The sequence below is a fragment of the Ichthyophthirius multifiliis genome (genome assembly GCF_000220395.1).
Source record: "Ichthyophthirius multifiliis unplaced genomic scaffold scaff_1120509251294, whole genome shotgun sequence".
Lineage (NCBI taxonomy): Eukaryota > Ciliophora > Oligohymenophorea > Hymenostomatida > Ichthyophthirius > Ichthyophthirius multifiliis.
Window position 1 is genome coordinate 2,672 of NW_004086014.1, and position 12,879 is coordinate 15,550.

At 14.5% G+C, this 12,879-nt stretch overlaps 1 protein-coding gene across 1 annotated transcript, besides 21 other annotated features; it reads left to right on the forward strand. All coding sequences in view use genetic code 6, as the record gives it.

Annotated features, from left to right (window-relative positions):
* Positions 1 to 90: 90 nt before the first annotated feature.
* Positions 91 to 164: a microsatellite.
* An 863-nt stretch (positions 165 to 1,027) lies between these two features.
* Positions 1,028 to 1,070: a microsatellite.
* Positions 1,071 to 2,916: 1,846 nt separating this feature from the next.
* Positions 2,917 to 2,965: a microsatellite.
* A 40-nt stretch (positions 2,966 to 3,005) lies between these two features.
* Positions 3,006 to 3,042: a microsatellite.
* A 200-nt stretch (positions 3,043 to 3,242) lies between these two features.
* Positions 3,243 to 3,339: a microsatellite.
* Positions 3,340 to 4,145: 806 nt separating this feature from the next.
* Positions 4,146 to 4,197: a microsatellite.
* A 1,956-nt stretch (positions 4,198 to 6,153) lies between these two features.
* Positions 6,154 to 6,188: a microsatellite.
* Positions 6,179 to 6,259: a microsatellite.
* Positions 6,238 to 6,279: a microsatellite.
* A 16-nt stretch (positions 6,280 to 6,295) lies between these two features.
* Positions 6,296 to 6,320: a microsatellite.
* A 1,021-nt stretch (positions 6,321 to 7,341) lies between these two features.
* Positions 7,342 to 7,373: a microsatellite.
* Positions 7,374 to 8,173: 800 nt separating this feature from the next.
* Positions 8,174 to 8,248: a microsatellite.
* Positions 8,189 to 8,248: a microsatellite.
* Positions 8,219 to 8,256: a microsatellite.
* Positions 8,257 to 8,365: 109 nt separating this feature from the next.
* Positions 8,366 to 8,399: a microsatellite.
* A 927-nt stretch (positions 8,400 to 9,326) lies between these two features.
* Positions 9,327 to 9,391: a microsatellite.
* Positions 9,331 to 9,411: a microsatellite.
* A 580-nt stretch (positions 9,412 to 9,991) lies between these two features.
* On the forward strand, positions 9,992 to 12,439 carry IMG5_177310 (hypothetical protein; the record flags this gene model as incomplete). The annotated part of the gene is made up of 3 exons (XM_004027653.1): positions 9,992 to 10,781; positions 11,303 to 11,688; positions 11,771 to 12,439. The coding sequence occupies 3 exons, from the start codon at positions 9,992 to 9,994 to the stop codon at positions 12,437 to 12,439; spliced, it is 1,845 nt and encodes a 614-aa protein (XP_004027702.1).
* Positions 10,660 to 10,696: a microsatellite.
* Positions 11,698 to 11,758: a microsatellite.
* Positions 11,698 to 11,766: a microsatellite.
* Positions 12,440 to 12,857: 418 nt separating the features above from the next.
* Positions 12,858 to 12,879: part of a microsatellite that runs on past the window's edge.

Sequence of the window (12,879 nt, forward strand, 5' to 3'; positions counted from 1 at the left end):
CTAAATATAAATAATTGTATTTTTATTTATCATTTATTAAAAAATATTAATAATTTTATAAAATACTATTAGTTAAATATTTTATTTTTAATTTAATTTTTTATTATTATATTATTTCCTTTTATATTGTTTATGTATTTACTTTAATTTATTAGAATATTATTAATGTATACATTACTATTACTAATTTTAATTTATTAGAATATTATTAAATAGTATAATCTATTATTTTTATAACTTTAAATATTTATATATTTAAAGCACAAATATTATTTATTATTTTTTTCTGATTTTTTAATATAAATTTTAATAGATTTTTTTTTTTAATTCTCTAATCTTAATAGATTTACATACTTTTATAAAAAAAATTATTTGTTTTTTTTTTAAAAAAAAGAATAAATTTAATTTAATATTATTTTTTATTTTATTGCTATTTATATTAAATTAATAATTGATTTTATTATAATTTAAATTAATTTATATTAACCAAATAATATTTTTATTTTTAAAGGGTTCCTTATGTATTTTTTTCTTATATATAATTTAAAAAAAAAAAATATTTTATATAAAAAAATAAATATTAATTAAAAATTAAAATTTTATATCTTGTAAAAAACACACAATATATTATTTATATGTATGATTATTTTATTTTAATTATAAATAAAAAATATTAATTTTTTAGATTTAATATGTCAAGAAATTTATATAATTTATTTTTTGGATTATTAAGCTTTGAATAATTCTAAATGGGCAATCAATTATATTTTTTATTGATATTCTTATAATGATAGTTTTTTCTTCTTTTAGTTTCATATAATCATCTATTTTTTATATTCCAAATTTCCCATTTTTTTATTTGTTATTGAAAATTATCTTTGATTTATTTCTATAAATTTACTATTTAATTTTTATTATTTGTCCTTTCTTATTTTTCATTTAAATAAGATAATTATTTTTATTAAATTTCTTAATTTTGTTTCTCTAATATTTCATTTATTCTTGGTAGCCTTAAATTCCTAGAAAAATAATATATATGAAATATATAATTATATTAAATATTAAATATAATAATGTAAAAGTACATAACTTTACAATTATATAAAGAAATAATCAGAAAAAAATAAAATTACTTAGATCAGTTGAAGAATGTGATTCACATTTAATAGAATTAAAATATTACATTAAAGCACAAGAATTTTAAATAGAACTGGATATATAAAAATTTATAAATTTATGAATATTTTTAACAAATTATTAAAAAAGTGTTGATTTCCTTAAGAAATTTAAAGACTATATATTTCAACTTAATTAAAAATTTAAATATTATTCAAATCCTAATACATTTGCTTCCAAAATAGTGAACTAAAAACAATACTAGAGCGATATTTTAATAAAAATACAATTAATTTTTTAAAAGAAATAAATCAAAATTATATAGATGTTTTGGAAAATCTTCAATTAAATTTAGCCTAACTAGAAAATTGAATAGATAAACTTCCATTATATTAAGAATTTGAAACTTTTAGTGAATATTTATTGACTCTTATGCTATATAAAATAGAATAATTTTATAATGAAAATCTTGTTATAAATAAAATGAATTAATAATAATATCCTTTAATTATAATAAATACCTAATAATATTTAATATAAATAGGTCATTTAAAATTTAAAAATATATAATAAAATATATTTAAACTTTATATATTTTTTAAGTAAAATATTATTTTTATATTAAATGCAATTATAATTTTTTATTATTTCATAAATTTTACATAGATAATATTTGTTTACTTTTCTTATAAACATACATTATTATTATTCTATTTATATTTTTCATTTGATTTTCTCAAAAGTAATAAAATAATTAGATTTATTAATTTACATTATTTTATTTATTTATAAAATTATCATTTGATTATTTTTAATTGATTATATTTTATTGTTTGTATTATTCATTATATGAAGAATTTTGTATTTAAAAATTATTTTTAAATTTACTATATTATATTAAACAAGGATTATTTTTTTTATAAATTATTGATATATATACATATCAATATAATACGATTACTTTTTTTTTTAAAAAAAAATATATTATTAGAAATATTTATTTTAATTTTTTTTTTATCTTTATTAAAAAATTGAATTTTTTTTAATATATCATAAATTTAATAAAAAAATATTATTTATCAATTTTACTGGAAATCAAAAAAAACTAATTTGAATTGATGTCTTTATTTGAGGTATATATTTTATTAAAAATTTAATATATTTTAAAAGTTTAAAAGACTTAAGTTTATTAAAAGGCATTATATTTTATTTTATAAATTAAAAATATATAGATATATAATAATTTATAAAAAACATATTAATTATTTTAATAATTTTTTTTTGATATAAATTTATATAATAATAATTAATAAATTAATATATATTCCTTAAATACGGAAATATTTTTATTTAAACAAAAATTTAATATAGAGATTTTATTGAAAAATTATATAAAAGTAATAATTAGATAATTTTAATATGTATTCAATTATTAATTTATATATAGAAAAAAAAAAATTAAATATAAAAAATTGATTATTTTTGTTGTTTTCTTTACAAATAATATAGGAAATATTATAAAAAAATGTCTAGAATTTTAAATAAAAAAATAAAGAAAAAATTAATGTATAAAATGTAAAATGTAGAAAATAGAAAATAATGAAATCATGGACAAAATAGAAAATTTAACGTTTTTTATTTTTATAATAATTAAAATTATATAAACATAAATACTCATATAAATATTATTTTTTAAAAAATGTTTAATTTATTATTATAAATTTTATTTTTCTTATTATTGATTTTTTTTATATTTATTAAATAAAGATATTATTTAAAATAAAAAAAAAATAATAAAAGAAAATATTATAATTAATATATATAAAAATAATATAATTAATTTAAATAAGTATTTTTTAAAAAAATACATCATTTTATTTTTAAGATACAAAATATATTTATATAAATAAAATATATAATTAAATATTTTATATGAAATTATAAAAAATTGAAATATAATATTTGTTGTCTAATTATTAATTATAAAATGATAAAAATATTATTTCTAATTTAAATAAATAGAAATTTAATATTTAATAAGTTAGCAACTTTAAAAAAACCTAAATTTTAAATAAAATAATTTTATTTTTCTTTATAAAAATAAAAATTGGCTCAAATTATTGTACAAAATATAAATAAAAGATTTTTTTTTATAATTTTATATATTAAAAAAAATATAATTAATAACAATTTTTTTATAATAATTATTTTTATTAAAAAAAAAAAACAAAGTAATAAATTTTATTTTGCTTAAAATAAAATATATAAATTATAAATTTAATAAATAATTTTCTCTCTTAAGATAATAATAAAATAGAATAAAAATCAAACTATAAAGTATTTTTTTAAAAAATACTATTTAATATTATTGAAAAACAATATTTATTTATAATTTGTAAAAAAGAAATAAAAAAAAGGTAATAAAAATACGAAATAATAATAATAAAAATACTAAATGCTAAACTAAAAAAAAAAAAAAAATTATAATTCATAAATATATTTAAAAATAATTTTTTTATTATAATTTTTTCGAAATCATTACAATAATAATCTATAAAAATCACTATCACATCGTTTGCATTATTGTTCCGAATAGGTAAAAGAAGTTTTTTATTTTTAATCTTATAAAAATAAAAAATATTTTTATTTTGTCTAAATTAATAATGTAGAATTTATAATTTTATTGACTCTTTTTTTGTTAAAAATTATATTTATGATAAAAATGATAATTTATTTTTGATAAAAATTAATGTCCAATAAATATCAGTTAAAAAAAAAAATTTAGATTATTAATTATTTTTAGTAAATATATGATTTGAATAAATATTATTATAACTTTAGTTTTAAAAATATATATAATATGATACATAAAATAAAGTTAAAATATGTTGAATTATTATAAAAATTGTTTATAGATTAATAATATCTATTTATTTTTATATTTAGATTTTATACTTTATTTGATTTTATATTTTTTCTAAACTTTTTTTATATAATTATTGATTTATTTAAACTATAATAATTAATTATTTATATATTTTTATTTTATTTTTTAAATATTTTTATATTTATATTATAAATTTAATTAAAATAATCTATATAAATTTAATCCAAACACACACACATATATATATATATATATAAGAATTATTATTTTAATTCATATAAATAAAAAATAAAATATTTAATATATTATATTTTTATAATTTTTTTTTTTTAAATGAAGTCTCGTTATAAAATAAAATAAGCTCATAATACAAAACAATATATTTAATTTTTAAAATTTAAAAACTTTATATAGTATTTATATTTCACTCTAACATTTTAAAAAATAAAATATTATTAAAAAAATAATAAAACAAATATAGTTGAATACTAAAATTAATAAATTTTGTGAGAATTTTAATATTTATTTTATTTTTAAAGATTTTGTTTAAACTTATTTATTTAGACGAAGAAAATATAAATAATAAAGAACTTAATTAAAAACTATTGTACTAGAATTTCTATTAAATAACAATATAATATAAAAACTATATATATATAACAATCAATTTTTAATTACATTAATAATATTTCATTAATTACTTTTTAATAAAATTATAATATAAGATAAAAATTTAAAAAATAATTAATAAACTAAAAATAAATACAATATAAATATATATAAAGATATTTTAAAAATAAAATATTACTTCATTTCTTTATAAAAAAAACATTAACTAAATATATAACTCAAACAAATCTTTAATAATTTTGTAAATATAATAAAATAGTAATTAAAATAAATATTTATATTTTTACATTAAAATTTTTCAAAAGATATTTATCTTCTATATTAAATTGAATTTATTTGTTTTATATAGTATATAATCAATAAATTTAGTTCACTATAAATTTTATAATTTAACTTTTAATATATATTAATATTTATTGAAAAATTATTTATATATATTTATAATATTTATTCAATTTATATATTAAAAAATTAGGAAATTTTAAATAACTTCACATAAATTTATTTTTATTATATGATTAAAAGTATTTACTAATTAAATAATTAATTTATAAATACATATAAATTTATATTAAATAATATTTTTATTTATAAATGTTTAAAAAATATAAAAATCTATAAAATTAATTCTATTAAAAAAATAAAAATATTTAAATATACGCAATAAATGTATATATTTTACAATTAAAAATTAATAAAATTTTTAAAAACTAAAAAAAAATTCATATCATTATTTTAATGTTATGTATATTTATTTATTCTAGCCGTCAATGCGGTCATGAGAGTATATATAAAAAATCACTATTAGAAAATGTACGAACATTATGAAAAAACGGAAAAATAAAACCATGAATAAAGAATTCTTTAAACAAGTATTTATACAAAGCCTATAAGAAACTATAGATTATTCTACAATAGATAAAGTAAATTTGGGAATAACTCAATAATAAAAAGACTACATAGTAAGTATTATGGAAGCATCAAACATTTTTTCTAAAGACTTTTGATAGAATAACCATTTATAAGAAATAACATATTTCCTTACACTGAACACAAATTATGTTATGATGTAGAAATTCCTTAAAAAGATAAAACAGTAGGAATTGCTGATTCAGATTTAATTTTGTATGTCATTTATGAACATGAAAAAAATAAACATCATGCAGATGCCATTTTTTGTGCTATAGCTAATAAAGGGATTCCTAGACTTACTTTTGGAAGAGTTAAATTTAACATAAATTATATGAAATTTGAAGCAGATCCGTAAACTTTTGAAAATAATTTAGAAATAACTATTCACAAGATTTTACAAATAGTTAGTTTTTAAGGGGAAGCTATAAAATTTTGGATTGATCCAGAAACTAATAAACGTTATGAAAATAGTAAAATAGAATAAATATAATATAAAAAATAATACAGAAATAGAGATACAACTATTTATACTACAAAAAATGTAGTTAAAGTAACTAGAAAATATTTTAATTGTGAAACAGCTAAAGAAATGTAAATTGAAAATTAAGAAATAAATAATATGATAAAATAAAAATATAATAAATATATGAATATATTTTATATATAAATATATATATTTATATATATATGTATATATATATTTATTTTATATATTAATTTTATATAATTTAATTAAATAAAATAAAATAAAACATAACATAACATAACATAACATTATTATAAAATATATGTCAGAATAAGATATTTTCATATTCCCAAAAGTAGATTTAAAATGTTATTCCCATCCAAACAATGAAATTAATAATATCTGCTAAGATTTACATTGTGATTAAATGTCTTAATTTAAATGCGATTTATGTTACCATCCATCTCATCATAAGTTAATATCAAAAGATGATTTTATAATTAATTTTAGTTTAGACATAGAAAAAAATTCTAAGCTTTTATATAAATTATATCAAGAAACAATTGGAAAAAAAGAGAATCAAAATTTACTTAGATGGGTTGAAGAATGTGATTCTCATTTAATAAAATTAAAAGATTACATAAAAGCTCAAAAATTTTAAATAGAATAGGATATATAAGAATTTATAAATAAATTTATGAAAACATTGATTGGAATATAGGAAGATTCATATAAAAGGCTTGATAATTTTTTAATAAATTATTAAAAAAGTGTAGAATCCTTTAAGAAATTTAAAGATGATATATTTCAGCTTAACTAAGAGTTTAAATATTATTCAAATCCTAATATATTTGCTTCAAAAATTATAAACTAAAAATAATACTAGAGCGATATTTTGATAAAAAATATAAAAAATACAATCAAATTTTCAAAAGAAATAAATTAAAATTATAAAGAAGTTTTGGAAAATCTTTAATAAAATGTAGCCGAACTAAATAAATTAATAGATAAACTTCCGGCATATAAAGGAGTTGGAACTTTTAGTGAAGATTTATTGACGCCTATGTTATATAAAATAGAATAATTTTATAATGAGAATCTTGTTATTAGTAAAAATGAACCAATTAGCATATCTTTTAAGTATAATAAATAACAAATACTAAATAATTTTTAATATAAACAGATAATTTGAATATATTAATATACATATATATATAAACATTATATATTTTATAAGTAAATATTTTTTATTTTTAAATAAAATATAATTATTATTATCATAAATTTTATATTGATAATATTCTTTATTTTTCTTATAAACTAATATAAGTATTTTTCTATTTATATTTTTCATTTAATTTTCTCAAAAGTAATTAGAATAATTCATTTTATTAATTTATAATATTTTATTCATTATTTTATTCTTAAAATCTTGGAGTTTCATAATTTATTTAAGAGTCATTTTCTTTACTTAATAATTATAAGTTTATTTATTTGTTTTATTCATTATTCATAATAAAATTATCATTATATTTTTTTTAAGTAATTATGTTTTATTTTTTTTATTCATTATTTTAAGAATTTTTTATTTAAAAATTATTTTTAAATTTACCATATTATATTGAGCAAGGATTAGGTTTATACTTATTTTCTTATTTATAATCTTTAATATTTTATTGTAAATCATTTTAATTATCATAATATTTAATTTTCTTATATATGTCCAATTCTTAAGCTTAACTTATTTATTTTTAAGTGTTTAAAAAATAATTTTTTTAATAAGTAATATCATATTAATCTAGAATGATTTCTTATGATTTTTTAAGTATTTAAATAAATTAGCTTGAATTATGCTCATTCAAAATATTATTTTATTAAATTGTTTACTATAAATATTATTAATATAATCTTTATTTTTATTTATATTATTATAATTCTTATTTATATATTTCTAAATCAAAATTATTTTCTTTTCTATATATTATAATAAAAATTAATATTAATTTTTATATATATACTTTAAATAATTAAATATTTAATAATCTTTTTTAAATTTTTATAGATTCGATATAATTTATTGTTCAACTTAATAATAATTCTAATGAAAATAATTATTATTGTTATAGCCTAAATAAAAAATATAAATTAAAATATATATGTTTATATAAAAATAATTAAAATATAAATAAATATGTAAATGTAAATAAATATATAAATATAATATATATATATATATATTTATATAATAATTATTATCAAATTTTTTTATTTCAATTGTATATTATTTATATATTTAATTTTTTTACTTTATTTTCCTTTTTTATTTTCACAACTATTTAATTCTTATTATTATTTTTAATTATAATTTTTCTTTATTTATAATATTTTTCACTTTAAATTTTTATATTATATATTTATTTTTACATTATTTTAAATTATTTTTTCTTTTTAATTTTAAACTTTATTAAAACTATTATTTCTATATTCCTCTTTTAAATATTACTATAAATCAATACTTAATTTTTATTTTTCTAAATTTTGAATTCTTACTTAATTAGTTTTTTATATATGCAAAGAATTACTTTAATTTTTTAAATGACTGGATCTATAATTCATATTTAGTTAACTATTATTCTTTTAATTATTACTATCATATTATTATAAACTTTTTTTTAAAGTTGCCTAATATTGATTTTATTTTTTTTAATGATATTATATTTAATTCTTTTATAAACAAAAATCGTTCTAACTTTGATTATTTTTATCTTTTTGTATTAAATTTTATTTTTAAAGATTAAAGCATTTATGTAAACTATTTGATTTTATTTTTTGATATTTATCATTATCATCTATCTAATTATTTTAATTTTTTTCGTCTTAAATTGTTTAGTAATTATATTAATTTTATCCAAACTATTATTTTTTATAAAAAAGATATAATTATTAATGCATATAAATATATATAATTTCTAAAAATTAATAAATAAATTAACTGTTTTTTAATATGAATAAGATTTCCACATTTTTAAAACCTTTTGTTGAATATATATATATTTTTTTTTAAAAGAATTAATTTATTGGTAATATATGAAATTTTTTTATTTTAATAATTTTATTTAATATATTATAAAAATTAATAAAAATTAAGTTGATTTTTTTTATATATAAATAAAATACAAAATACAAATATAAATCAATATAAAATAATTAAATTAATTAAATTATTTTTTCTTCTTAAAATATATAAAAAAAAAAAAATTGTTAATTTATATTTATATAAAACTAACTAATATTAATTTGATGATTTATAAGTAAATATATATAAATATATATAAATATATATATATATATATATATATACATATTTATATATATATATACAAATATTTATTTATATAAAAACTAATTAAGCTTATTAAAACAAATATATTTATATAATTTACACACACACACACGAAAAAATAATTTAATAAATGAAAATACTTGCCTAATTTAAATAAATTGCCGGTTACATAGATTTTTGTCTTCCCGAATTAAAATCCCTCCTACGCATGCACAATTTAGACTGGCGTGAAGTTTTCTAATACGAATTTGATTCTAGCAATAAAAATATCTAAAAAGTAGTATAAAACTCTCATATAAACTATAAAAATATCCAAAACTATAAAAAGCCTTTACCAGAATCCCCTTATGAAATCCGCCATACATGTTTTTCTAGATTTCCATTTGTATATTTACATTTACCAAACTAATAAATAGCAAATTAAATAATGGAAAGGGCAATACTAATAGATGTTTTAATAGAAGTACTTTCCGAAGGATGTACATACGAAGAAATAATAAAAAATACCGATTTATAAAAACTTAATATACATACAAATAATAACACAAAATTTATTTTCGAAATTGATTTATACAATCAAAGCGTTTCCTAATAAGAAAAAATATAAAAAATCGAATTATTAACTGAAAGTTTATAAATGAATGGCAAAATTTCATTTAAAAATCCCGACAAAATATTCTGGTTAATGGAAAGACATATTGATTCATCACTTGTGCGAGAAAAAAAATTACAAGAAAAAGCTTTGATAGAAATTTTCTTTGGAGTGGAAGTAGCAAGGGCAAAATCTTCTGCTAGAATTTCCCAAAAGAAAAATTATTTGCTATAGTTTGATTTAAGAAACAGAGCTTATTTAGGTCCTACATCCACAGATCATATGTTGTCTTTTTTAATGACTAATTAAGCACAAGTCAAGTAAAATTAAATTGTTTTTGACCCTTTTGTGGGTACTGGATCCTTACTTATTCCTGCTTCTTTTTATAATGCTATTACTTATGGATCAGATATAGATCCTAGAGTTATTTAAGGAATGGGAGTTGGAAGATTTAATAAATAATCGAAGTTTTATTAAGAAAATAATGATTTATGTCATACTTATATGCCTAAAATTCATGTTAATTTTATATAATATGGGTTAAGTTGTCCTGAAATTATTAGAATGGATTGTAATAATATATCTTTGAGAGATATAAAGGCATTTGATGCTATTATTTGTGATCCGCCTTATGGATTTAGGGCTATGGTTAAAACTTCAGTTAATTAAAAGGATATTGAAGAAGAAGTTGATAATTAATTATAGAAAGAAGAAATTTTTAAAAATAATAATAATTTTTAAAAAAATAATGAGAAAAATATTAAAGATAATATTTAAGATAATAATGTTATTATATAAGATAATAACAATTCAAAAGATAATAATTAAGATCATAGTAATAATTAAGATATATTAAAACCTCATTATGCTTAAACATTTGCTATATCTGTAGAATAATTAGTTAATAAATTGTTTGATGTGGCAAATAAAATCATTTTGAAAGGAGGAATGCTTGTATTTTTGTACCCGATAGAAAAACAAGTCTTTGATTAATAAGGAGTTAAGAATTTGGAAAATATACACGAGGATTTTTTATTAATTGATTATTCAGAAAATGTTTTGAGTAGAAAAAAAAGTAGAATTTTATTAACTTTTTAAAAAATAAATTGAATTATATCTTTTTTGAAAAAAAAAAAGAAAAGAGAAAAAAATAAATATAATTTTATATATATATATTTTTTATTTTTATATATATAAAAAATACTAATATATAATAAATTTTGGAAAATTTTTTAAAATATATCTTAAAATATTCTTTTTTTCAAAAAAAAAAAAAAAAAATAATTAATAATTTTTATAATTATTTTTTTAAACTATATATATAATTAAAAAAATATATGAAATATTTAATATTAGTTATTCTCCTTATAAATTACTGTTACAGTATTAAAAATTCAAATTTTTTAAAAAATAAAAAATTATGGGACTATACAAAGGCCTAAAACCGTCCACTAGTAATTGCACATAGAGGATATGCATCTTTGTTTCCTGAAAATACTCTAGAATCCTTCCATGCAGCACTTTATAGTGGCGTTGATATGGTTGAACTCGATGTTTAATTAACTAAAGAAAAATTAATATTAGTATCACATGATGCATATCTTTCTAGATAAACAGATATATAGGAAAAACCTGAATTTTCTTCCAGAAAAACTACAAAAACTTATTATGGAGAATAGATAAATGATTGGTGGATATGTGATTTTACAATATAAGAATTAAAAACATTAAAAATAAGATAGGTATTTAAAATATATATATATATAAATATGTATAAATATTATATATATATATATAAATATATATATATATTATTTATAATAGAATTAAGTAAATGGTAGAAATTAAGAATTAAACAAATTTTTTACTTTTCCTTTACTATCTGAAGTTATAGACTAGGTTTTGGAATTTAATTAATAAACATAAGGATCAAGAAATATAGATTCAAGATTATAAGGCATTGTTATTGAATCCAAAGATCGAGATTTTCATATTGAGCAATTTGGGCTTGAATAGGGCTAATTAATAGTCGATTTGTTAAAATAATATGGGTTAGAAACATTTGAAAAAGCAGGTTTATCTGCTCCTATTATTTTGCATTCTTTCGATGAACCTACAGTCTAATTATGGCATAAAATTACTAATTTACCGAATAGTTAATTAGTTAAAATGAAGAGTATACCTCATCCATTTGATGAAATAGTTAAATATGCAGGAATTGTAGGGATAGATATAAAAGATATATATGATAACTAAAAACAGTAATCTAGCGGAGCGGTAGAAAGTGCAAAAGAAAGCGGATTAATGGTACATGTTTGGGCTTTTAGAGATGATTATGTTACTTTTGGAAAAGATTGGGTTGATTAGTATACTATTGCAATTAAAAATTTGAAATTAGATGCTATTATTACTGAATTTCCAGAAGCAGCAATAAGTATATCTATTTTGTATAGAAAATTGAATTAAAATAATACTTAAATTTGTTAGTATTGATTTTTTTTTTTTTTAAAAAAAAAAAAAAAATTAAAAACAAAACCAAAACTAATTATCTATTTTTATTTTTTTTTATATAATAAAAAAAAAAGATATATAGTTTTCATATTTTTATTAGTATTTAAATTTTATATTATTTTAATTTAAAAAATTATTATATATTTTATTAATTTTGTTTTTTATTTATTTTATTTATTTTCATTATTAATTAAGAAGAAAATATTGAATATTTTTTTTTTTTTTTTTTTTTTTCTATTAAGTAAAATTTAAACTTTAAATTATTTTATCAAAATTACTTTAAGGAAAATATTTCTAAAATGGCTTCATAAAATCGGATTCTATCTTAGAAAACTATTCTATTTATCTATTTGGTATATTTTCATTTGAATTTTTCTGGTTCTAGTTTTATTTTAGAACGCCTTTTAATCTAAAAGGAGAAT